Raw genomic sequence first — 27,612 nt, 5'->3', positions numbered from 1 at the left:
GTAACGCTGTGCAGCACAGCCTGCTTAAAACTGCATTCAGCGCTCTACGCCGAAGAAAATTAAGTTTAATTTCTTCCATCCTACGCGCGTAGCCCTCAACATACTCAACGTAGAGCTGCTAAAATTGGGTGTAGAGCTGCTCAACTCAGCGTAGACGATACTCCACAATGAGCAGCTCTACGAATACGCCAATGTGAAAGGGGCTTAAAGAACAAGCAGTAGCATTTTGCACGTACTGGAGGTGTGCAAGAGAAAACCAGTGAATACCATCAAGTCTGGAGGTGATGACAGCATGAATGACCCTCTGAAGAGCACATCTACTGAGAAAGGACTTTACTTTAGCCAGAAGATGTAGCAGGAAAAAAACAGAGTTTATCTGTTGATTGAATGTCAAACAGCGGTCTCCCAAATTCTTGACAGCTGATTTAAATAATTAGCCAGAACACCAAAGTTTGACGGTATCGCATTCGGCATCCCACAATGTTCAAACAGAATGGTCTCTGTTTTACCATAATTTATGTAAAGGACATTTTGGGACAGCCACTGAATGAAGTCCATGACAATGAAGTGAAAGCATCACTCCCATTAGTCCTCACAGGCAAATAGATTTGCAGATCATATGCAACATGTACAATGAAAATAGAATATGGCCAAGAACAGAACCCTGTGGCACTCCACAACACAGGGAAGCGATTGATGAGGTCACCAATCAGAACAGAAACACTCCTCTCAGCCAAATATGATTTAAACCACTTAAGTACAGTACCAAGAATTACAGTACAAGATGTTCTAACTGGGTAACAGGTACTGTGTCATCCACAATGTGAAAGGCTGCTGTGAGGTCCAACAGAACCAGCACAGCTGGATTCCTTGCATCCATCGACAGAGTGTTGTCATTATGCACTTTTAAAAGTGCTGACTCAATGCTGTGTCGCGATCCAAATCCGGACTGGAATTTTCCAAGGATGTGAGTGTCTTCTAAAAATGTCTGTAACTGTATAAAAACAACATTTTCCAAAACCTTAGAGACAAACAGCAGATGTGATGCAGGTATAAAACTGGATAAAACTGATGCGTTGAGATGAGGTTTTTAAGAAGGCGTTGAACCACAGCATGTTTAAAAGCAGCTGGAAAAGATCCTGAATTAAAACAAGAGTTAATAAAAGTTAGGAGACTCGACAGTATTAAAAACCTCTTTTAGTACCAATACACAGTCAGGGATATGAAATGAAAATTTTGAAGTTCAAGGAAAATTTGCAGGGGGTCTGGGGTGCATCCCCCCCCCCCCCCCGCCCCAAAGGGTTGTGGTTTACAGCCGCTGGGCCCCAGAAACCAAATTCATTTTGTATCTAATGATACATTTTCAGCATCTCCTGGAAGAAAGAATCTTAAAAGTGCGTATTTAAATGATCCTAGATTCAACCTTTCATTTGAACTGTCAATGAAAATGTTGAAATAACAGAATATGACGTGGAAGTAGGACCTGGAATGATTTTCCTTTTAATTGTAAACCAAATTATGCATTAACTCAGAACAATTAAACTACATGAAATTCATGAAGACTGAAAAGACTGTTAGCATTTCAAAAACCACAGCTAAAGATTGGAGAATATATTGAAAGTCATTGCTTACCGTGTTTCTTTTATCTGTGTTCATGACGACAAACTTTAAATTCAACCCAGTGCCAATTCCACGGATTCTTGTCCTTATTAATCTTTTTCAAACCGTGTTTCTCACCATTTTCCCTCTCTCCGACGTCGCTCTGTGACAGACAGCCGCAAAATTCTTCTTTTAAAAACTTGATGGTTCTTAAAGTATGCGATGGCAACATGCTACGTTTAGCTTAGAGCAGCCACACAGCATCGCCGTAGCAACTAACAAGTCCTGCTTTACGACAACTGTTTCAACAGCCACACTTTGGGAGAGGCATTTTTCTCCGCCCACATCCGCGGCTCCAAGGACACAGATTTGTTTCTGTAACACAGAGATCGGACTTAGAAAACTTACACGATGTTGTAAAAAAAGAGTACGCTTTGTGATAGGCATTTTAAAAACTCAGTGACGATCATGATTACAGAGTACAACACTAAAATTCCTGTGACGTCTGAGAGCCTCATGTCGACCTTTGAACTTTAATAAGTATCTGAAGGTGCAGAACGGAACAAGTTCAATCAGTTTATAATGTTAAAAACAGAGCCATCGATTGGTTCAATCAATCAATCAATCAATTTTTTTATATAGCGCCAAATCACAACAAACAGTTGCCTCAAGGCGCTTTATATTGTAAGGCAAGGCCATACAATAATTATGTAAAACCCCAACGGTCAAAACGATTGTACGGTTCATCGTACATTAACATGATTCAGGGGTTCGTGTGTCGATGTCATCACATCGGTTAATTATTACACCTCCAGTAAATATCTTTGAATGTACAGAACACAGTTCCAGAGTCGTGCTGTTACTGAGTCTGGACATATGAACGCAGACTAAAGAGAAGGTGTCGACTTGACACCTGATCAGACGGATGTGTTATAAATAGCAGGTGGAAAGTTTCCTTTTTACTTTTGGAAAAGTACAACTGTTCAGTGACACTGGATGGAGGACAGGAAGGTGGAGTTCCAAAGTAAAAACAGACCAAAATGACCCCTCTGAACCTTTCAAACTGAAAATACTCCACATGCTTGTGTTACTGCAAACAGAATGTGGGGTGAGAACTGTGCACACAGACGTCTGTCGTCACAGCTACTTTGTTCAGGTACATCAGCCTGTGTTTTTTCTATATTGTGTAATACAATTAAAAAAATTCTAATAAAGTTACCCAAACCATGTGGTCATTAAAAAAAAAACACTTTTTACTCCCTCAAATGCCTTCCGTTATTCTACAAAGAGCACACAATGTGGAAATGTAAGTTAAAATTAAACCATGTTAAGTGTTTTTTACATTCCTATTTTCACCCCAAACGCTTCAGCTGTCTGTGTCTGAAACGTTGACAGGGGTCAGGGGTCAGAGGGTTTCCTACATGTGAGAACATGTTAAGTAGACGACATGATATCATTAGGCCACGACAGATAAGGGTGAACACGAACAGCAAAAACATACGTTTGTGCAGAACCTATTTCTGTCCTTGGAACGTGCCGAGTTCAGGTTGTGACCCAGTTACAGACAAGAATGAAAAGCTGCTGCATCCTCTGGCCTCATTTAGCTTCGCTGCCAGTTGTAATAGATGTGAGATGTCACAGGAGTCAAGCTGCACACCAACAAACAGTAATCACAAAACCATATGTAAGCGTGTCAGCACACGGGCCCCAGAGAGGTAAACCAGGCCTTTATTCTGAACAGATGTTGAATGGCTCATTGGCCAGTCCAGACATTAAAGGGAATGTCCCATCGTGGTGAGCGGCATGGTAATTATCTTTAGCCAAAAACAAGATGTTCTTCAAAATAACCTACCTGGAGTTCTTCTCATCATTCTCATCACAACAAGCTTTAGACGAGCCAGGGATGGGTTTTTAAGGTACCCTGACACTTGCATGACTTTGATATGCGCACTTACACACACTTCCTTATGATGATCCCACCCACTGTGTTGAAAACGCCTCTAATCACTTCCAGAATCACAGAGGGCTGTTCCAGCACCGCTTTTCTCTCTTGTGCGTGCGCTTAATAAGGTGGAGAACGCATTTGGAGCCATCTAAAAAAGTAATTACTTGCCATGTTCATATTGTAATAACTTGGTAAAACTGTTGCATGTTCACTGCTTCTTATGAGCAGCTGTAAAAGTACGTTTATGATAGATTTAACATCTCGTTATAATCGTGATGCAGTGCACTGACACAATCACTCGCACTCACGCAGTGTTTTTGAAATGTTTGCACAATGTCCACTTGAAGTTCATGTAATTAATACGTGATGGAGATTTTGAACATCTCAAAATATTCTTTGCACACATGCACGAAGCTGCGCACAGTTTACAACGGTTTGAGACAAATTTACTCTCGTGCACAACAAAGTGAACGCAAGTGTCAGGGCGCCTTTACAATGTTTCCACGTCACTGAATACGAATTTACAATCCACTAACATCAATCATTGACATTGCAGAGACGTAGTCTCCCTTCAATAATAAAGACAAGAACCTCGACTATTTTTAACTTTCATACCCTAAGAATAGCTCTATGTACGTATTTGTCTGGAGTGTCTAATCCTTTGCACACAACTGCACGTTTTCTGAAAACAAAATCACTGAGTGCTCTCATTATCGTGCGGTTGTGCTTCTTATCTCTTGTTCCCAGTGACAGAACTAAAAAAAAAAAAACACTAGTTCCAAATTCTGCAGAAAAAGACAAAAATACATCCTTTAGCCCATTTGCTTAAGCATTAAAAGATCATAACAATATCCCAGAAACAATTACATGAAACTACAGAATCCCTTAGAAAAGCAACAAAGATGAAGCCAGGATGGAGCCAGAACTCAAAACCCATGTGCACGTATGCACCACTGCAATTATTAGTTAATGCACAAAACTTTAGTAACAAAGCAAATGTATTCTGTTACACATTCACAGTTGAACACTGGCTGCATCACACAGCTATGAACTATCTCCAGGCTAAACTGAGCTTTACAAAAAAAATTTTCTGAGCACAAAATGTTCAATGTTGATGAAAAGCCACCGGGCAGAAACAAAAATTTATTCTCGTTACTGCAGCATGAGGGCTCCAAGGTGTTTTAGACAAAGTCAATCAGAATAAAAACTCCTGTTTTCTTACATACTGTATTTACGCTATTAAAAGTAACGGGGGCATGCAATTTTCATGAAGGGGCACTTACTGACGACACAGTACGGCCTTACAGACATGCAAGAGAAGCAGCGCAGACTAGAAACAAATGTTTCCTGTCCGCAATAGCTGCTACACAATTACATAAATTGGCTCTGCGCAAATGTTGCTACACAGCAACGTTCGAGCTAAAAGTCATGAAAGAAGCGGAAGAGAAGGAGAAGTACCATGCTGCTCAGATTTTCCTAGTCGATAGAAAACACATCTGGGAGTGGTGTAGAAACAAGGATAAGCTTGCAACCCTGGCCAAAACAACAAAACGGTTGCCTGGTGGTGGGAGGAGGAAAGTGCGTTATGAGAAAGTGCGTTATGAGAACATTGAAGAGGAACGGCAGGCTTCAATGTGACAGGGAAGGGTGCGAAATACAAGGCGCTGCGGCTGCATAAACAACATGGAAACCAGAACAGACTTGATGAGATTTCATGGCAATGAGGTAGGACTATTTAACTTCTTGAGGGAATCTACTGACCCTTCAGGAATGACTTGATTTGCCAAGAAAGCAGATCAATGCCCCAATCAGGTAATCACATGAATGTGGTTGAAACAAATAGAACAAACACGGTTCTTCTGGTAGCAGGCACCATTACAGCGGCAGCTGTCTGTCAACAATATTCCAGCCATGCTGAAGAATCCTCTACAGGCCGACGCCGGCAGCAGACTCAGGTGGGGACATGAACCATTTCAGAGAGAATTTGGCAGACTGAAAACTGTGACCCCTATCCGATTCCACGGCTGTGTCCTTTAATCATGTGGAGTGATGGGAAATAATGAAAGGGTGGTGCACGGCTGATGAAGAGATGAAGGGATTTCGGAAGAAAGGAATGGAGTCATAGCATGATGTGGCTGAGTGTGAAATGCTGTGAAGTCAGGGTTAAGCCTCGGGGTGCTTCCCCATTCTGAAATTATTTCACACCACATCCTGTTGACCTGCTTCACCTGGAGAACTACACAAGGCCGTGCCGCACATCTGTGTTGATGGACTTTACTCTACAACACCAACGTGACATCAGTAATTACAAGATAAGCTGTGGTGGGTGCATCTGATAGATGTGCCGAAAATGGCACTAAAATTTGAAGCACACTGTTCTTGTTTCACACCCCGTCTTTGTTTTTAATAACATTTACTTACAGCATTGTACAACAAGGAGCTTGAATTGTCTAACGTCCCAGCAGTTTACAGGCACCAAACCATTTTGACAAAGAAATCAGCGTGCACAAATCAGCACCATGAACAGGAAGGATACATATATCATTATACAACCCCTGGCAAAAATTATGGAATCACCGGCCTCGGAGGATGTTCATTCAGTTGTTTAATTTTGTAGAAAAAAAGCAGATCACAGACATGACACAAAACTAAAGTCATTTCAAATGGCAACTTTCTGGCTTTAAGAAACACTATAAGAAATCAGGAAAAAAAAAATTGTGGCAGTCAGTAACGGTTACTTTTTCAGACCAAGCAGAGGGAAAAAATATGGAATCACTCAATTCTGAGGAAAAAATTATGGAATCATGAAAAACAAAAGAACGCTCCAAGACATCACTAGTATTTTGTTGCACCACCTCTGGCTTTTATAACAGCTTGCAGTCTCTGAGGCATGGACTTAATGAGTGACAAACAGTACTCTTCATCAATCTGGCTCCAACTTTCTCTGATAGCTGTTGCCACATCAGCTTTGCAGGTTGGAGCCTTGTCATGGACCATTTTCCTCAACTTCCACCAAAGATTTTCAATTGGATTAAGATCCGGACTATTTGCAGGCCATGACATTGACCCTATGTGTCTTTTTGCAAGGAATGTTTTCACAGTTTTTGTTCTATGGCAAGATGCATTATCATCTTGAGAAATTATTTCATCATCCCCAAACATCCTTTCAATTGATGGGATAAGAAAAGTGTCCAAAATATCAACATAAACGCGCATTTATTGATGATGTAATGACAGCCATCTCCCCAGTGCCTTTACCTGACATGCAGCCCCATATCATCAATGACTGTGGAAATTTACATGTTCTCTTCAGGCAGTCATCTTTATAAATCTCACTGGAACGGCACCAAACAAAAGTTCCAGCATCATCACCTTGCCCAATGCAGATTCGAGATTCATCACTGAATATGACTTTCATCCAGTCATCCACAGTCCACGATTGCTTTTCCTTAGCCCATTGTAACCTTGTTTTTTTCTGTTTAGGTGTTAATGATGGCTTTCGTTTAGCTTTTCTGTATGTAAATCCCATTTCCTTTAGGCGGTTTCTTATAGTTCGGTCACAGACGTTGACTCCAGTTTCCTCCCATTTGTTCCTCATTTGTTTTGTTGTGCATTTTTGATTTTTGAGACATATTGCTTTAAGTTTTCTGTCTTGATGCTTTGATGTCTTCCTTGGTCTACCAGTATGTTTGCCTTTAACAACCTTCCCATGTTGTTTGTATTTGGTCCAGAGTTTAGATACAGCTGACTGTGAACAACCAACATCTTTTGCAACATTGCGTGATGATTTACCCTCTTTTAAGAGTTTGATAATCCTCTCCCTTGTTTCAATTGACATCTCTTGTGTTGGAGCCATGATTCATGTCAGTCCACTTGGTGCAACAGCTCTCCAAGGTGTGATCACTCCTTTTTAGATGCAGACTAACGAGCAGATCTGATTTGATGCAGGTGTTTTTTTTTTTCCCTCTGCTTAGTCTAAAAAGTAACCGTTACTGACTGCCACAATTATTTTTCCTGATTGCTTATAGTGTTTCTTAAAGCCAGAAAGTTGCCATTTGAAATGACTTTAGTTTTGTGTCATGTCTGTGATCTGCTTTTTTTCTACAAAATTAAACAATTGAATGAACATCCTCCGAGGCCGGTGATTCCATAATTATTGCCAGGGGTTGTATATGTACCAAGCTGGAGCTGTTGGAGCAAGGAGACAACTAAGAGTGTCAGGAAGGTGGCTCTCGAAGACCGAACTTGGCCACCCCTGATTAAGGTCTATATACAGTATATACTGACACACACACACACATATATATGTATGTGTGTGTGTGTGGGGGGGGGGGGGGGGGGGGGCATGCAAAAATGCACACACATATATATGAAAATGCAATCGGCTAAGGTAAGCCTCGACCATGAGTCGTTAAGTTATTGAGTTTACAGCTCATTTATTTCCAGGTAGTACCTGTGTTACTTAGAGTTCACCATGATCTTGCTATGTTGTTGATAAATGTTTGAGGGTGGGTTTGTTTATCTCTTTCAGAACTTAAGTGACAAAAACACCACCAGCTAATCATTCAGTCTTGTCTACACCTGAACAATGTAGTGTTAGCAGCCGTTCAGTGCACCTACGCACTGCAACTGTGTGGGCGTGTTGCTGCAGGTACCCATGGAAAGATGAAACAGGACAACTCCAGTCTGAGCAACACTTCTGAGACTGTGAACGGTCATAAGACATCTCAATGCTGCAGAGCATTACGTATGCATGTAGGTAGATAACTTTATTAATCCCCCTATTAATAGCAGCCAGGTACCTCAAAAAGGAAAAGACTGAAGTAGAAACACACAGAGGTGCAGTGGATCCGATGTCACAGATTACGAGTGTGTGATAATTAAGGAGCAACTGTGTTATAAGACATGTATTCAGGGGTATTGTTACGTGGGGTGCAACAGATAAATAGTAAATAGAAGCTTTTTAGTCCAGATCAGAGACCACAGCAGGTCCAGCAGAGGCAGATATATTAAAGAGTCTGATGGCACCGGGGAGGAAGGATCTCCTGTACCGTTCCCTTAGGCAGTGTGGTTACATGAGTCTGTTGCTGAAGCTGCTCTAAAGAACGTCCCGTATCTTATGGAGTGGGTGGGAGGCATTGTCCTTAACTGCCAACAGTTTAGCTGGCATTCACCTCCTCCAGGTTGGCAAGTTTGGAGCCAACAACAGACCCTGCCTGTTTGCCTGCTCTCCAGCAGACCACAGCAAAGTAGACTGACAGAACATCTGGATCATCCTGTTACACACGTTAAAGGATCTGAGTCTCCTCAGGAAGTACAGCCGGCTCAGGCCCTTCTTGCAGACAGCCTCTGTGTCCATAGCCCACTTCACTTTATTGTCCAGGTAGATGCCCAGATACTTACATGATGGGACCATGTCCACATCAGCCCCACTGATGCACTTCCTGAAATCCACCACCATCTCCTTTGACTTTGCCACAGTCAGAAACAGGTGATTCTCCCCACACCACCTCACAAACTGGTCAACCAGGTTCCGACACTGGTTGACCAGTTTCCACACACCCAACTATGGCCGTGTCATAAGAAACTATCAGTAGATGACATGGCTCAGTGCAGTACTTAAAGTCTGTGGTGTAGGTGGTGAAAAGAAAGGAGGATAGTACAGTTTCCTGGGGGGTCGCGATATTGCTGATGAGATGCTCAGACACACAGGTCTGAAGCCTCACGGACTGTGGTCTCCCCGTCAGACAGTTGGTGATCCATGTGACCAGGGGAGCATCCACCTGCAGATTCTCAAGTTTTGCCTTCAGCCATCGAGGCTGGATGGTGTTAAAGGTGCTGGAAATATCAAAGAACGTGAGGTGGACATTTTATTCTCTGACTCAACTACTGCGTGTGTAACACCTATGCTGTTAGGCAAAGGGAATGGGTTAGGACCAGTTCTAGATTCGTAATGGAGTGGTGTGCAATTCAAAGATAGAGCCAAAGACAGGAACTTTTAAATAGAAAAGCCGGCAAAATTTAATACAACCAATGACAGACACACAATTAATATTAACTTAAAATTAAAAAGTTTCCTTTATAAAAACTCTTTTTTTTTTTACCTCACTATTTGAAATAAAGTTCTGTTAAGGTTTTACTTTGTTTCTTTTTCTTGTTTCAAAGCTGTTTAGTTTTCATGTATGACCGGTCATTTTATTTTAATGTTTTTGCAGTTTACACCTAGCTTATTGTTGGGAAAGTGTAGGTACACGGACCCACAACAGGGGGCGCAAATGAACGGACAATGGAGGAAGTCAAATAACAACACTTTACTGTTGTGAATGGGCACAACAAATACAACAGATTACAACAATGGACAAAAAGCCAAATCACAAAAGGTGTCGTGTGGGCAGGCTCGAAGATAGGAGACGTCTGTCCAAAGCAGAACCGGAACCACACGATTTCCTCCGCCACCAGACCCCGGGAATACTGGAGCCGCCAAGTCCCGAATTCCCAGGTGGCCACTGCCTCCGCGTGTCGGACATGGTACTGCTGGCGAGGAACAAAGAAACAATTAAATGTGGGCGCGTTTGCACCCAGCAATCCGCACGGCAGGAAAACTACCTCCACCTCTCGTTGGAAAAGGAGTCTGTTATACAACGCACAAAAGTCACAAAAGGTTACTGTCACACAGTTAGCCGAGAATGTTACCTTCCAGGTAGAACGATATCTCGGCAAAGAGGTGGAGACGTCGTCCTGCTGATGTACCCCTGCCGATCAGATGATTGGTAACAGCTGTTGCAGGTGATGCGTGACAGCTGTCACCCTGGCTGCTCCTGTGAGGCGGCTGCGCCCTCTGGTGCCTGGAGCCCGCACTCCAGACAGGGCGCCCTCTGGTGGTGGGCCAGCAGTACCTCCTCTTCTGGCGGCCCACACAACAGGACCCCCCCCTCAACGGGCGCCTCCTGGGAGGGCCGGGTCCAGGATGAAGCTCCTCTTCACCCAGGAGCGTTCTTCGGGACCGTACCCCTCCCAGTCCACCAAATACTGGAAGCCCCGGCCCATCCTACGGACATCCAAGAGCCGGCGTACCGTCCAAGCCGGCTCGGCATCGATGATCCGGGCAGGAGGCGGCGCCGGACCCGGAGCACAGAGGGGTGAGGTGTGATGTGGTTTGATTCGGGACACATGAAACACAGGATGGATCCGCAGTGAGGTCGGAAGCTGAAGCCTCACTGCGGCTGGACTGATGACCTTACGGATTTTGAAAGGGCCGATGTAATGGTCCTGTAGCTTGGGGGAGTCCACTTTGAGGGGAATGTCCTTTGTGGATAACCACACCTCCTGCCCTGGCCGACACGCAGGGGCCGGGGTCCGCCGACGGTCTGCATGGGCTTTTGCCCTCGTCCGGGCCTTTAGCAAAGCAGAACGGGCGGCACGCCACACCCGACGGCACTTCCGTAGGTGGGCCTGGACCGAGGGCACACCGACCTCTCCCTCAACCACCGGAAACAACGGGGGCTGATACCCCAGACACACCTCAAAAGGGGAGAGGCTGGTGGCTGAAGACACCTGGCTGTTATGGGCATACTCGATCCAGGCCAAATGGGTACTCCAGGCCGCCGGGTGCGCGGCAGTCACGCAGCGCAAGGCCTGTTCCACCTCCTGGTTTACCCGTTCTGCTTGCCCGTTGGTCTGAGGGTGGTACCCGGACGAGAGACTCACCGTGGCCCCCAGTTCCCGGCAGAAGCTCCTCCAGACTTGCGAGGAGAACTGGGGACCGCGATCGTAGACGATGTCTGTTGGAATCCCATGCAGCCGGACGACGTGGTGGACCAGGAGGTCCGCTGTCTCCTGGGCTGTTGGGAGCTTCGGGAGGGCCACGAAGTGGGCCGCCTTGGAGAATCGGTCCACTATCGTGAGGATGGTGGTGTTACCCTGGGACGGCGGGAGGCCCGTGACAAAATCCAGGCCGATGTGGGACCAGGGCGATGAGGCACAGGCAGCGGCTGGAGTAGTCCTGATGCCCTGCGATGGTCAGCCTTGCACCTGGCGCAGGTGGTGCAGGCCTGGATATAATCCCGGACGTCGGCCTCTAGGGACGCCCACCAGAAGCGCTGCCGGACAACTGCCACGGTTCTTCGCACCCCTGGATGACAGGAGAGCTTGGAGCCGTGACAGAAGTCCAGGACTGCAGCCCTAGCTTCTGGTGGGACGTATAGTTTGTTCTTCGGCCCAGTTCCGGGGTCCGGGCTTCGTGCCAGGGCCTCCCGGACGGTTCTCTCTACGTCCCAGGTGAGGGTGGCCACGATAGTGGACTCCGGGATGATGGGTTCCGGTGGATCCGACAACTCCGCTTTGACTTCATCTTCATGTACCCGGGACAAGGCATCTGATCTCTGGTTCTTGCTCCCGGGACGGTAGGTGATCCGGAAGTCAAAACGGCCGAAGAACAGTGACCAGCGGGCTTGCCTGGGGTTCAGCCGCTTGGCGGTCCTGATATACTCTAGGTTCCGGTGGTCAGTGAAAACCGTGAATGGCACGGACGTTCCCTCCAACAGATGTCTCCACTCTTCAAGAGCCTCTTTCACCGCAAGGAGTTCTTGATTGCCGACGTCATAGTTCCGTTCGGCCGGGGTCAACCTGCGGGAAAAATAGGCACACGGGTGAAGGACCTTATCGGTCTTCCCGCTCTGGGAAAGCACAGCTCCTATCCCTGAGTCTGAGGCGTCCACTTCAACCACTAACTGGCGACTAGGATCGGGCTGCACCAGAACGGGTGCAGACGAGAAGCGCCGTTTCAACTCCTTGAACGCGGCATCGCAACGATCCGACCAGGTGAAGGGGACTTTTGGTGAGGTCAGGGCTGTCAGGGGGCTAACTACCTGACTGTAGCCCTTAATGAACCTCCTGTAGAAATTTGCAAAGCCGAGGAACTGTTGCAGCTTCCTACGGCTAGTGGGTTGGGGCCAGTCTCTCACCGCCGCAACCTTGGCCGGATCAGGAGCGACGGAGTTGGGGGAGATGATAAACCCCAGGAAGGACAAAGATGTGCGGTGAAACTCACACTTCTCGCCCTTCACAAACAGCCGGTTCTCCAACAACCGTTGCAGGACCTGACGTACATGCCGGACATGAGTCTCAGGATCCGGAGAAAAGATGAGTATATCGTCTAGATATACGAAGACGAATCGGTGCAGGAAATCCCGCAAGACATCATTAACTAATGCTTGGAACGTCGCGGGGGCGTTTGTGAGACCGAACAAAGTGACCTAAGGGGGTGTTAAATGCCGTCTTCCACTCGTCTCCCTTCCGGATCCGAACCAGGTGATACGCATTTCTAAGATCTAGCTTAGTGAATATTTGGGCTCCATGCAGGGGCGTGAACACTGAATCCAACAAGGGCAACGGGTATCGATTACGAACCGTGATTTCGTTCAGCCCCCTATAATCAATGCATGGACGAAGTCCGCCGTCTTTTTTACCCACAAAAAAGAAACCTGCACCCATCGGGGAGGTGGAATTCCGGATCAACCCGGCGGCTAAAGAGTCCCGGATGTAGGTCTCCATTGATTTGCGCTCAGGTCGTGAGAGGTTGTACAGCCTGCTGGACGGGAACTCAACGCCTGGAACCAAATCAATGGCACAATCGTACGGACGGTGGGGGGGAAGGGTGAGCGCCAGATCCTTACTGAACACATCCACCAGGTCATGGTACTCCACCGGCACCGTCCCTAGATTGGGCGGCACTCTGACCTCCTCCTTAGCCTGGGAACCGGGAGGAACCGAGGAACCTAAACATACCCGATGGCAGGTCTCGCTCCACTGAACCACTACCCCGGACGGCCAATCGATCCGGGGATTGTGTTTTAACATCCAAGGGAAACCGAGAATCACACGGGAGGTGGCAGGAGTCACAAAAAACTCGATCTCCTCCCGGTGATTTCCTGTCTTATGTGTGATTAAAGGGAGTAGGGAGCCATCTAGTGCCCGCACCTGCACAGGCGAGGTAAGCGCCACCAGAGGGAGCCCTACCTCCCTGGCCCATCTGCTGTCTAACAGATTCCCTTCAGAGCCCGTGTCCACCAGTGCTGGGGCCTTCAGGGTTAAATCCTCATAAAGGATTGTAACTGGGAGTCGTGTGGCAATATGGGTATGTCCCACGTGAATGTTTTGACCCACCCCTAACCCAGTTTCTAGGGGCGGGCGTTGGTGTTTTAACCGCTCGGGGCAGTCCCTCACTTGATGCTCTATTGAGCCACAAACAAAGCACGCTCCGCGGGCCAGCCTCCTCTGTCTATCTGGTGCCCTAAATGTGGCCCTGCTCGTGTCCATAGCTTCATCAGCAGGGGGAGCTGTAACCATACGGAGCGTAGAGGCCGTGGAGCGTGGGGAGGGCGGAACTCGGTCGGAACCGGAAGGGAGAGGGACGGCGCGTGCCCGGCCACGCCCTTCGTCTCGTTCCCGACGGCGTTCTTCTAACCGATTGTCTAATCGTATAACAAGATCAATAAGCCCGTCTAAATCCCGCTTATGTTGCTTTAATTTACATTTAAGCTTTGTTTTAGGTTTGTACTATTTGATTGTATCAATTTCATAACAGTATTTGTCACTTTGTAATGACACTGTATGTACTCTTAAAAGTACACAAAACAATTCATCAAGAAACATTCAAATGACAATAGTTAATGCAGAGCAAAATCAAATAAATAGTTTTCCTAAATGTCCAAAAGCTTGTAAAGTCTCACTTGTCTCTTTAAATGTTTTGTTTCTACCCAAACCTTTGTCCGGTAATGAGTAAGGTTCTGATGCTCAACGGCAGCACATGCACCTTGTGCAGCTCTGTTGACTGATCCAGGGATTTGTCTGTTGGGTGGCTCGCCTTGCTGTCAGCTCAGGTCCGAGTCCAAGTCTAGGGAATGGGGTGGTTCTTGGGTGGAGTAAGAAACCTGGCCTGCCAAACAGGCCAAAAAAACCAACTCTTAGTACAAAAGAAAATAAATCTGGGATAAAACCTAAATCAAGCCGCTTCACAAGCTGCGGTTGCTAGGGTAACCAGAGGTAACTGTCTCTTAACAGTAAACTAGCTGCTTACAGTTACATAAAAATAAAGTTTCTCTTCACATAAAATACATTTACAGAGTAACCTTCACAGTAGAAAATAAAAGAGCAAATAATGTTTAGTTACCGTTTCTCTGCTCTCCTCAGTCTCAGACGGAGGTTTAAGTGTCTCTTTTTAACCAGTGCAGCAACAACTGCTAATCAGAGACGCATATTAACGTTAGCTACTTAACAGAAAACTTTGAGAAAAGCGGTATTCCTTAAACAAAACTCACCAAATTGCCTCCGGAAGGCTACTTAAAAACCAGAGTGCACTCCTCCTCCTTACAGGCCAGGTTTTACGTTTTCACCAAACTTTAGTAGTTTTCTGAGTGTTTTTGATAGCAAACCGCGGCTCTGCGTCTCTCTGCTGGCTGCGGGTGCACTGGGCCTCGGCAGGTGGGGGAGGGGCATGCTCTGGGTTAACGTTTCTCTCTTTACTATTTATTTTTTAAATAAAATAATACCTTATGAATTATTTATGCAGTCACTATTTATTTATGTATCATGTAGTTTTTAACTGTTTTTAAGTGCACATTTTAATTATGTATTTATTCACATATTTATTAGAACCATATTTGTAATGGGGGTTACACGTGCAGTAAGCAGGAGCTTGAGCTCTGTGTTGGTCTCGTTATATTACACAGACAATGAGCATTTGAACATATTTTAGTGACCCAAACAGTGTCTTCTTGGAGTTTTGTCTTTTTCTTGTGTGCCAACACAGAAATGAAAGCGGACGTTGCCCTTGTTGATGCAGTACTAATTTTAGACTGAACACAGCCGTGAGGTGTGTTCCTTTATTTTGTGCACCTTCTCATGGTCGATATGTTTGTTGTTTGAATTTTACCCACTTCAACAACAAAGTTAAAATGTTAAAATGCTCATATTTTCACTCTCCAGTCGTCCCTCTGGTCTAAGAACAGAACACATGCGGCATTGCTGAGGGTACCTTGTACTGTGAGCTGGGCCTGGGACTCGATGGTGCTATTGGCATTGTCCGCCGTGCAGGTATAGACGCCGGTGTCGTCCTCGGTGAGGTTTGTGATCTGGAGACTACCGCCTCCCACCACCTCCAAACGAGCGTCACTGGACACAGAAAGAAAACATTTTGTTACAACTAATTCAGACCAGAACAGATTTGACAAACTCACAACAACTCAGCTGTGTCTGATTGTTTATAGGCTGCTCAACACCGCGCCACCTGCATGGGGGTGTTAAATATGAAACACAGGTTCGGGGTCCTGCTACAGCATCACAATGAACTTCAAATCAAAACTTCCACTAGGCAACTACAACACTTTGTTCAGACGTGAAGTTGCTTGAACATAGTCTGATGACCAGATGTTGTTTTCTGGTAGAAAGCAAAATGTGTGTGTTCCTGGGTGCAAATCACCCAGACCCTGAAGCAACAAAGTACTCCTACACCACCACACTTCCATGATTATCCACAGACACAATGCTCTCTTTAAGGAGTTCTGCATTTGGTTCAGGTAATGGATCTCACAGTGGGTCTTTGGTGTCCCAAAGCCTTAGAGTTAAGTTTGTGACCCTACCCAGTGGATTTCAATCACCTTCTTCATCTTTAGTGCAGTTCCATTTGAATAAGGTAAGTCCCATATAGGCCCAGAGGCCCACTGGGCCCATGCTTATCTATGGATTCTGTAGCGTCACATGGACAAGAGCTGACAACTGCCACTGGATGGGACGCCAGTCCAACATGGGTTACTCTCTAATGAAGGCCGGCGCCTATTTACAGCTGGTAGACAGACAATAGAGACAGCTCGTCATCCAATGAGCTTCCTGCTCTGCAGCCTGTTCCCGGGTGGGTCTGTTCATTAACTGTCACACTACAGACACAGCTGTGGAGCTGGTCCACTCTGTGCCAGCCTGATCCTGTCAGCTCTCAGGAGCTAAGCAGAGTGGGTCCTGTTAGTACTCGCATGGGAGACCTCTTTGCAAGACCAGGGGCCGTGTGTGTGTTTCTTTATGTAAGAGTGGAGTTGCACCAGGAAGGGCATCCAGCATAAAACTTGTGCCAAAAAAACCCCAATCCGCTGTGGTGACTCTGGATAAGAGCCTGGATAAGACCCTGAATAAGAGCCTGGATAAGAGCCTGGATAAAACCCTGAATAAGAGCCTGGATAAGACCCTGAATAAGAGCCTGGATAAGAGCCTGGATAAGACCCTGAATAAGAGCCTGGATAAGAGCCTGAATAAGAGCCTGGATAAGACCCTGAATAAGAGCCTGAATAAGAGCCTGGATAAGACCCTGAATAAGAGCCTGGATAAGAGCCTGAATAAGAGCCTGGATAAGAGCTGACCCTTCTCACCCTGCTCACGGTCTGTTCAAACCACTCCCCTCGGGCAGGAGGCTACGGTCCATCCGGACCAGAACCTCCCGCCATATGAACAGTTTCTTCCCCTCTGCCGTTAGACTCATGAACACCTCATAACTCAGTCACCTTAAGCTTAACTCTGTCACTTTATCATTTTATCACGGGTCACTTTAGACAATGTACTTTGGTTTTTAATTGCACTCCTCCCACTGCACTGTTTTTTCTGTTTCTCTGTTCTTCTGTTGCACACAGCCTTTCATATTTCATATTTCTTTTTTTATCTTATATTTTATCTTATTTTGACACATATGTTATATTTTATCCTAGCATTTTATCTCTTCTTAATGTTGCACCATTGTACCGAAGCAAATTCCTAGTCTGTGAATCCTGTTCACTGGCAATGGCAATAAACTTCTCATTCTGATTCTTTTGATTCTGATAAATGTGAGCAACAGACAGGAAAACAGAAACCGTTCAGTTTACAGGATGATTTGATTGAGGAGGGCTGGTAATGATCAGATATGAGCATGTCAAGTCCCGGGGTCTCCAATTAATATTAATATTTTCAACTGTTAACATTAAACTTAACAATGTAACGCCCTGTGTAGACCCTGAATTGTTCCACCTGTGACAAACCCCAAATTTAAAAGTCCCAACTTTGTTTATCCCCACAGGCCCAGAGGAGAGGATGAAAGTCTGAGTAAGATGAAAGTCTAACAAAGGCCACAGCAACAACTATACTACAAAGATCAGATCAGCACACAAAGGTTTGGCATGAGGACACACACACACACACACACACACACACACACACACACACACACACACACACACACACACACACACACACACACACACACACACACACACACACACACACACACACACACACACACACACACACACACACACACACACACACACACACACACACACACACAGAGAGAAAGAGAGCAAATGGTGCCATGAAGAAAACAAGCCGATGCTGCAGGCTGATTTAGTTTTAAACAAACTGCTGACTAGTGAGGGTGTCCATTTGTGCCCCCCCAAATGGTTCTGGGTTTTGGCAGCACTGGCCCTGCAGACCATCTGCCCGTCTGTCTGTGCTGTCATCAAAACTCTGGCTGTCACCACTATTCCATCACTGCTTATACTGTAAAACTAAAGCAGCACCGACCACAGCTGTGTGTAACTGACCGACACTGCAGCTTCCTGTTACCTGGAACCATCGTCCTTGACCTGAGTGAGTGATTCCTGCAGAAATGGGTTTCTTCTTGCCAACTGAAAAATGGGGGTAGGTTGTGTTGTTTTTTTTGCATTCAGAGATTTTAAAGTGTTTTTGCATTTCTGCACAGATGGAACTTAGACTCAGAGTGGATTTGGTGGGAAGCAGTAATGTGCATTACACAACACTCACACACAACGCTCGAGTGGGTCTGAGATATTCAAAGCTTGGTTTAATCTCAGTTTACAACCTTTACTACTGTTCCTAAACTGTTACCAAATGAGGATATTAACCTCAAAATATTAATGCAATGAAGCACATAGGGCCGGATTGACTGAAGGGTCGCATGTATAAAACCTACAGCTGTCAAGCAATTAAAATATTTAATTGCAATAACTTTTACAAAGCCCCACCACCTGTAAACAAATGTGCAACCTGAGCACTGACTGACTACTACGAATGAGTCTTTCAAAATCACATGCATTCTCCATTTAACGTTTGCCGTCATGAATATGTAATTTGGGATGTTCAAAAATTGTGGTAGGTGAACAAGCAAATTGGTTTATTGAGCACATGCAATGTGATCTGTCAAGGTCAAAAGGAAGTTTAGCAGTTTCTGATAGCGACTGTATTTTGCACATTGGAAATCAGGGTAGTAACTGTACTGTAAGACTGCAGACATGTACAAGTATAAAAGTCAGACCCCGTGAACTGTTTGGGGTATGCATTTCTTTGTTTTGATTCAATCATCTTCAACACAGAAAACACCACAATTACTCATTCATTTATAGTGGCCTATTTGTATTCATTCAATTACTGCTTACGCAGATCTGGGTCATGGTGGCAGCAGACCAGGCAGCTCATCCCAACCTTATATTCCTGGGGGTTCCTGAGTTGTTCCTATGAACACGTAGGAAATATAACGGTCCAGCATGTCCTGGGTATTCCCCAGGTCCTCCTCCCAGCTGGATGCCCCTCGAAGACTTTGCCCAAACCCCCTCAGATGGCTTCTACTGATGCAAAGAAGTAGCGACTCTACTCAGAGTTCCTCCTTCATCATGTTTATCCATCAGATCTGTTTATAACTTATGTATCGTAATGTAGAGGAGAGTGATATGACCTTAAATTAATAACATGCCAGTTTTCATTTTTTGAGCAGTGACTGTATTATATCACAGTGTGAATGGTTTTACAATATATGTTCTCTTAAATACAGTGGGGCCAAAATGTATTGAGTCAGTCCCTGACTGTGCAAGTTCTCCTACTTAGAAAGATGAGAGTGTCTGTAATTTTCATCATAGGTACACTTCAACTATGAGAGACAAAATGAGAAAAAAAATCCAGGAAATCACATTGTAGGATTTTTAAAGACTTTATTTGTAAATTATGGTGGAAAATAAGTATTTGATCAATTACAAAAGTTGAAACCTTGAAATGCTTTTTATGGAGCCACTCCTTTGTTGCCTGAGCGGTGTGTTTGAGATCATTGTCATGCTGGAAGACCCAGCCACGTTGCATCTTCAATGCTCTCACTGATGGAAGGAGGTTTTGGCTTAAAATCTCATGATACACAGCCACATTCATTCTTCCCTCAACACAGATCAGTCGTCCTGTCCCCTTTGCAGAAAAACAGACCCAAAGCATGATGTTTCCACCCCCATGCTTCATAGTAGATATGGTGTTCTTGGAATACAACTCAGCATTCTTCTTTCTCCAAACATGCCTAGTTGAGTTTTACCAAAATGTTCTATTTTGGTTTTATATGACCACATGATATTCTCCCAATCCTCTTCTGGATCATCCATATGCTCTCTGGCAAACTTCAGACGGGCCTGGACATGTACTGTCTTAAGCAGGGGGACACGCCTGGCACTGCAGGATTTGAGTCCCTCTCTGCGTTGTGTGGTAGCCTTTGTTACTTTGGTCCCAGCTCTCTGCAGGTCATTCATCAGGTTCCTCCGTGTAGTTCTGGGATTTGTGTTCACCATTCTCATGATCATATGACCCCACGGGATGACATCTTGCGTGGAGCCCCAGATTGAGGGAGATTATCAATGGTCTTGTATGTCTTCCATTTTCTTACAATTGCTCCCACAGTTGATTTATTCACACCAACCTGCTTGACTATTGTATTGGTGCACATCTACAATTTTCTTCCTGGTGTCCTTCGACAGCTCTTTGGTCTTGGCCATGGTTGAGTTTGGAGTGTGACTGTTTGAGGCGGTGTCTTTTATACAGATAACGAGTTCCAACAGGTGCCATTAATACAGGTAACAGGTGGAGGACAGAAGAGCTTCTTAAAGAAGAAGTTACAGGTCTGTGAGAGCCAGAAATCTTGCTTGTTTGTGGGTGACCAAATACTTATTTTCCACCATAATTTACAAATAAATTCTTTAAAAATCCTACAATGTGATTTCCTGGATTTTTTTTCTCATTTTGTCCCTCATAGTTGAAGTGTACCTATGATGAAAATTACAGACATCTCTCATCTTTCTAAGTAGGAGAACTTGCACAATCAGGGGCTGACTAAATACTTTTTACCCCACTGTAATTATGTTATTTGACCAAAAGTTCAAACTGGACTATTTTCATTGTCAAATCTGCTCATGTAAAGTTAAAATCTGGATGCAAATGCTCCTGAAGATTTTTACTGTTTAACATTTTAAAAGCCGTGGCCATTAAAGATGCGTGTACGCAGAGCAGACGTCTGCTTCTTCACATAACACAGTCACATTAAGCATTTGCATAACTGTGCACTTATATCTTCTTGTGAAAATGACTTTATAGCTAGTTACATCTATGCTGAATAAGAAAAGTACTTCACAAGTGTTCATGTGTGGAGCTCAGCAGACCAGAAAAAAATGCCCATACAGACCGCCTCCGACTCCGGATCTGAGCATCACCGGCTCAGTGCTGCAGCGCTGATTAGAACTGAGCCAAAATGATTATTGATTTCCAATGTAATGGATATTTGGTGTTTTTTTTCATTATTTTGTCAGAATTATTTTTTCCCCTGGAGTCATTAAAAAAATATTTGTGAGCTGGCAGGGGTTCTGTACTGTTATAGAGGGAGCAACTGATTTATCACAGTATTGATGTTATTGAGCAATCAATACTGTGGTGCATTATGGCAACAGTGCAGCATGCACAGTGTGAGTATGTGCACTATATTGTTGGCAACTTACACATCAAGAAGGCGTCAACACCGGAACGGAAACAATGGGTGAAAACGTGGTCTCATTTCACAACGAAAAGTATCTGCAAAATGATCATTTCAAGTGAAGGTGAAAACTCCATGAATACGTATATTCCACACATAAGAGCTACACGTCTGTTACTAAGCACAAATATGCTCTTATAGCAACACCAGCCCCACACAGACAGGTGTATCTGCTTTTATTTTTTTGATGATGTTGATGAAATATAAATATATTCTGTCAAGGGAATGAGGAAACAAAAGGTGAACGTTCTTTTAAGAAAAAGAACATTGTAATTTCTTTTAACGCTAGTGTGTTTTCTGTGGGGATCCACGGGCACTAGATTGGGTCATGTTTATAAAATAGGAAGCAGACATTTTTAAGTGTGGTAATAAATTATGCAAAGTTTCTACGATGATTTGGAATGGTGTGTGAGCTCAGAATGTAAATACCAATGTCCATTGTTCACTGTTGTTACCTAATATCCATAATTTCTCCAAAAATATTAGTCCTATCAACATTCCGTTTTGGTGCATTCATCCTTGACCCAAAATATATAAACATACCAAACGGCAGATATCAGGTCTCCCCAGTTTGTCCATAATCAAAGATACACGCGCACACGCACACACACACACAGAGAAAGAGAGAGAAAACTAATCTGGAAACGATAAGAGATGAAGAATCAGACTGATAAGCAGAATAGATGAGACTTGTTATTAATAAAATATTATCAATTCTGAGCCCTGTCAATGAGACGAGCACTGTGAACCTGAGAAGCTGCTCAGGTTCTCAGCCTTTACCGCCTCATGCACAGTAACGTGCGCTGACTGCTTCCTCTAATATTTGAAGCAGTACACATAAAACGACAGGGAAATGTCTCATTCTCACTGAAGCTGCAAAGCTTTGCAGAGCGAGAAATGTGTTAGTGTGTAAGGCCCGAGAGGGGTTTATCAAAGCGGTGACGAACGCAATGAACAGACGCCGTTTCATTCTGAACAGCACTCTCCACTCGCGGCTATTCAAATTAGGATAGGTTGCATGCTGTAAGGATGTGACACATTACGCATTAGCTGCAGGCCATTTGCAAGTGACGCTGGGAAATGAGGCTATAATTACAGCTGGAGTAAGTGCACTCATCTACAAAGAACTGGCAGTTTGCTGCGTGCATGCTCATGTTTTTATCTCTTTACACTAAAACCCCCTCACTTCCACATGCACATGTTCATACAAACAAGAAAGGCTGAAGTCTAAATGTGGCACACTGATGGGATGCAGCGGGTGCAAAGGTCAGCTCCACATCACGATGTTGGTCGACCATCATCGACAGGTGATGGAATCATCAAATCACATCAAACAAAGTGTGATGTGACACAAAGACGGGGTGGGTGATGTCCTGGAGGATAGAGAGCCAGGACTGTGACCAGGGGATCCTCGCTCAATACCCCGTTAGACAGGCAGCTCATGAAGGTGCCCTCGATCAAGGTCCTGATCCCCCAAACTGTTCCCAGTGTGCAGTTGGTCGCCTCATCACTTTGCAACTGTATATGAGTGGGTGAACGTGAGGCGCCACTGTAAACCGGTATGGAACTGTGCTGTTGTTTTCAGGCTCTTACTCCAGTTTTTAAAGTGATTCATTGCAAAGGGCATTAACAGATTTGGTTACCACACCTATTTCAACTTCATTTCACAGGTGCACTGCCTCCAAAGTGCCGCCACTCTGGTTTTCCTACTAAAAATGAAGGGAGTTTGCACAAACCTCTGCCCCTCCTCAAAATTAATATAATCAAATTATATCGATGTATCTTTTCTTAGAACGTTATATGTATTCCTAATAAAACGATACAGCATGCATCTAAATACATGATACGATTCAGAAACGTTAGTTTTTACTGTGGAACGAGTGAATTCAGTACAACACTAGAACACAAGCGCACATACAGCACAAACCTCCACCAACACTAGTTTCCAATTCCATAAAATTTTACTTTGGAAAAAATGTTCAAGGTCAAAGTCAGTTCAGGAATGGGTACAGATAAGATTTTATCGATATCGATGCCATTATTGATTCCGCTTATCGATCCGATTCCTTATCGATTCCCTTATCAATACCTCCTGTGAATTTTCTGTGTACTAAAAGTAGGCTTTACAGGTTTTCTATGTCAACAACATTTTATTGAGTCAAAGTAAATAAATGTGAAATTGGTCACTGGATTCTTGATCTCTGGACATAAATAAAAATTAATAAGATGTGTACATGGTGTCGTATTAATGACTTTAAAATGGATCATCTATTCATATTGGTTAATTGTTACACCTGGACCTTTTTACCATAAATGCTGGGAATCTTGTTCAGCATTCTGAAAGTTCCACAATCCTAATTCATTCTAAATACTTTGTGCCTGACATTTAAAGTAGACCTGCATTGAAATAAATGTGGTCAGATTTCAGATAGAAATAGCTGATATGTATTTATAAGACCCTTATGAATGCAGTAAAGTAAATCTGCAAGCCCAAATGTGTAATTCAGCAGAGAAATCTTTGTTTAAAAATGACAAATTTGCAGCTAAAATTTGGCCCTCGGCGAAAACTGTTTATACATCCGAGACATTGCAGTGACATGCGGCAGAAGACGGAGCACTCCCGCCTTCAGTCCGATCCCATATTGAAACTGATTTTATCTGTTAGTAATGTTACTGTTATACACGTCCTGGTTTCAACATCTAAAATTAAGCTGCAATGAATGTGAGATACAGCTCTGCATGCTCAGATCAGTGGCGACATCGACAGCGGGCGACGTTCTTCCCCGACGCCTCACTCTCACTGCCTCCGATGCACTTACTGAGTCTGCGTGCTTGGTAAACACCGCAGCGGGCCACTCACACCGCCCTCGTGTCTGCTGTGCAGCCGGCACCACCTCCCTGTCTACTGAATGGAGGTGCAGCCAACTTGGCAACAAGTCCAGAGACTACGCTCGCTGTTTTGATGCGGAGCGGCCGGCCACCTGCAAGGATAGACTTCTTGCGGAAAAATCCGCAGCGCCGCACAGTCTCGGTAATCGGAGCCACAGAGCTCCGTGGCCACTGAGACAGGTTTGTATCTTTTTAATGACTTGGATTCTTTGTGGGTCCCACATCCATGCCCCACGACGGTAACACCAGAGGCTAAAGACAGTAGATTCTCAATGCGACACCACTCAATCAAACGGGCGCATGAAAAGTCCCCAAAAATCATTTTCAAGCAAAAATAAAAGAAATGTGTACTCACCAAACGTACCGCAAGACAATATGAAGTTTTAAAAAAAGTTGATCCTTCCGTATAAGACAAGAAAAAGGTGCTTTTGTAAGAGATGCAAATTGACGTAAATCCACAAATTACAGTTGGCCATGCATGCATTGCATGCTGGGATAGGGTCTTCTCTCTGGCGTCTCGGCAGCGTCCCGGATGTGTTGACAGTTTTGCAGAGGGCAAAATTTTAGCTGTAAATTTGTCATTTTTAAATGAAGATTTCTCTGTTGAATGACAGATCTGGGCTTGCAGATTTACTTTACTACATTCAGAAGGATCTTATGTGTAAATATAAGTCATTTTTTGGTCCAAAGGTCTGACTGCATTTATTTCAATGCAGGTCTACTTTAAGCATGAAGTAGCTCATATATAGACACATAACACACAATGTGCACTGCAGCCGTTTTCTTTTGAAATAATGTAAAAACTTTGCCACTGGAGGACTTTGTCATATACGGGAAACAGAACTCTGGCTCCAACATGTCCACAGTTCCATCACTCAGCTTCGAAGGCACTTGTCACAGAGAGTTGAGGTGAGGACAGCGTGAAACGAGTGCTCCTGCTGAGTGAGCGGGGAGTCATCCTTCTGTAACGCAGAGCGGTGGCGAGGTCGGCACGCCCGGGATCAGAGCAATCAGTGGTGCTGTGACAGTGGACATGGGTCATGTTTTGTTGAAGGTGCAGCAGGCTGCAGGTGGGCGCACTGCTGTCACACAGAAAGGCCATTCATTATTAATTACTGGATAGAATCACAACCTCGGCTTTCTTTGTTTGGCCTCAAGCTTCCACTCAACCTTCCTCCCAAATGTTATTTTTTTCCTCCTCTTTCACTACTGAACTGTTTTCTAGGAACAACAGAATTGCTAGATGTGCAAGACCCTCCGGCTGCTCCCTGTCAAGTAGCTCCGAGGTGGATTTGCATGTTGATTTGGCACACATGTTGCACTGGAAACAAGTGCACATAACCACTTGTCCACCACCCCTGTCATCTCTAGATGTGTAATGTGCTGTTATTTATACCAGCATTGTTATGCCAATGCGCCGTGTTTGACTAATTATTACGGATGTTGTTACCATCAGCCACCAGCATCATCTGTGGTTAACGTTTCATTTCATTTATTTATTTAAAAGGGACAACACATACTGATGAACACATAAAATGTAAATATGTATATATGTAATGATTATAGCTGTGGGCTATAATCATTACAGTTTTCTTTGACTCTGTGATTTAAAGCACCAGAAACACTAGTCCTCAGTGGTTAAAAGAGAAAAGACTGCGGTGAGCACAGAGAGGAACAGGAAGACAGGACTTAAGACGCACTTATTTTCCATTTCGTATGGCTAGCATACTGGCATAGTATAGTTCTACGCTTCTTACTCTTTTAAATTCAATTTATTAGTAAATGGAGCGGGCTGCAGCCTCAACTTTATCTAAAGTCTGGGTCTTTTAGTGAAGCTTAGGGTTAGTGGCCGGCGATCACATTAGTATTCTTCTTCTGTTTTTTTTGTTGGTTAATGCTGACATTATACTGTATTTCTTGTCTTTCTGATGCTGATTGTTTTTTTCTCTCTGTTTGAGGTGCAGCTCCATCCAGAGATGGGTGTGGGTGTCTTCTTCTATAGGCCTCCCGTCCTGTGCACCAACACGAACTCCCAAAATTTCCCGTATATTCGTTTAGTCAAATGTGTCTCTATCATGGCCCAAGCAGAGGGTCACCCCTTTGAGTCTGGTCTGTTTGAGGTTTCTTCCTCAAACCATCTGAGGGAGTTTTTTCTTACCACTGTCACCTGTGTTTTTGCTCTGGGGGTTAGTAAGGTTAGACCTTACTTGTGTGAAGCACCTTGAGGCAACTTTGTTGTGATTTGGCGCTATATAAATGAAAATAAATTGAATTAAATTGAATTGAAAAGACGTGTCTGTAATTCATTCAACAAAGAAACACGTTTACTTTGCTGACATGAAAATATGGGCATCCAGACATGGATTTAGTAACTTTGTTTCAGCATACAGGCAGAATGCAGACAACTGTAGTGGAACAAACTGTGATGTTTTCTGTAGCCAAAGACTGTAAAATCTGATCAATAAAAATCAAACACACACACAAAATAAATAACAGGATTTTCAAGAAATGTTACTGATTTTCTAGGTTGCTGCCACGACACTCAAACGGTGCCACTAGCAATGAAAACAATTTAAAATGCGACTCCAGTGAACTGAGTTATAGGGTTAGAGCGGTGCTCTGTTTTAATTAAACAGTCGGATCCCCCTGGTCCGCATCATTTCTAAGGCAGCTACTAGGCTGAAAAAAATAATAAAAATAATAAAAAAATCTGCATCATTCAGACAATGATGCTGATTTTTTTGAGACTAACACATTCAGGAAGTTAAGTTTACGTTCACCCGTACGTAGCTGTTGGCTCACGCTGAATTCTAAAATGGTTTTTCAGCTGCCTGTACAGTGAAAACTGCTCTCAGTGCACAACACGCTTCAACAACCACAGCTGACACTGCACTCTGCATGACTCTGCGTGTATGGAAATGTTTCTGGTACACGTTCCTGAATGGCACACTGACACAGCTGCTGCTTGGTGTCAGTAATAACATTAGCAAACATTTTGTTGTCTTGACTTGACAACAGCAGCCATGGATTAAGATTATAGATTATGTATTTAGGTGCCATAATATTGCAAGAAAGGTCATTGTTGTAAGAAAGAAAAACTGTCTGTTGATAGCACTGAACAAACCAGCAACATACAATGAGGGAAACAGAAATCTACACTGGATAAATGACTATACAAAGAAGGAAAATACATGTATTAAATGTAGATGGAAATACATTTAAAGTTGGGTTTTGCTCATGAGAAACAGTCAGTTATATGGAATTAAACTTTAGACACTTAAATGTCTTTGCCGGAATTTACAAATTACACACA

General features: G+C 44.1%; 1 protein-coding gene across 8 annotated transcripts in view; it reads right to left on the bottom strand.

The window, feature by feature from the left end:
* Positions 1–27,612, bottom strand: part of neo1a (neogenin 1a) — a 189,956-nt gene that overhangs the window by 141,666 nt on the left and 20,678 nt on the right. For all 8 annotated transcript variants that reach the window (XM_034159883.1, XM_034159902.1, XM_034159925.1 and 5 more), the window contains exon 3: positions 15,579–15,715. In XM_034159883.1, the coding sequence (XP_034015774.1) occupies positions 15,579–15,715 (137 nt within the window). The remainder of the gene's footprint in view (positions 1–15,578; positions 15,716–27,612) is intronic.

The sequence above is a fragment of the Thalassophryne amazonica genome, chromosome 2 (assembly GCF_902500255.1).
Source record: "Thalassophryne amazonica chromosome 2, fThaAma1.1, whole genome shotgun sequence".
Taxonomy (NCBI): domain Eukaryota; kingdom Metazoa; phylum Chordata; class Actinopteri; order Batrachoidiformes; family Batrachoididae; genus Thalassophryne; species Thalassophryne amazonica.
This window is presented reverse-complemented; position numbering and strand designations above follow the sequence as displayed.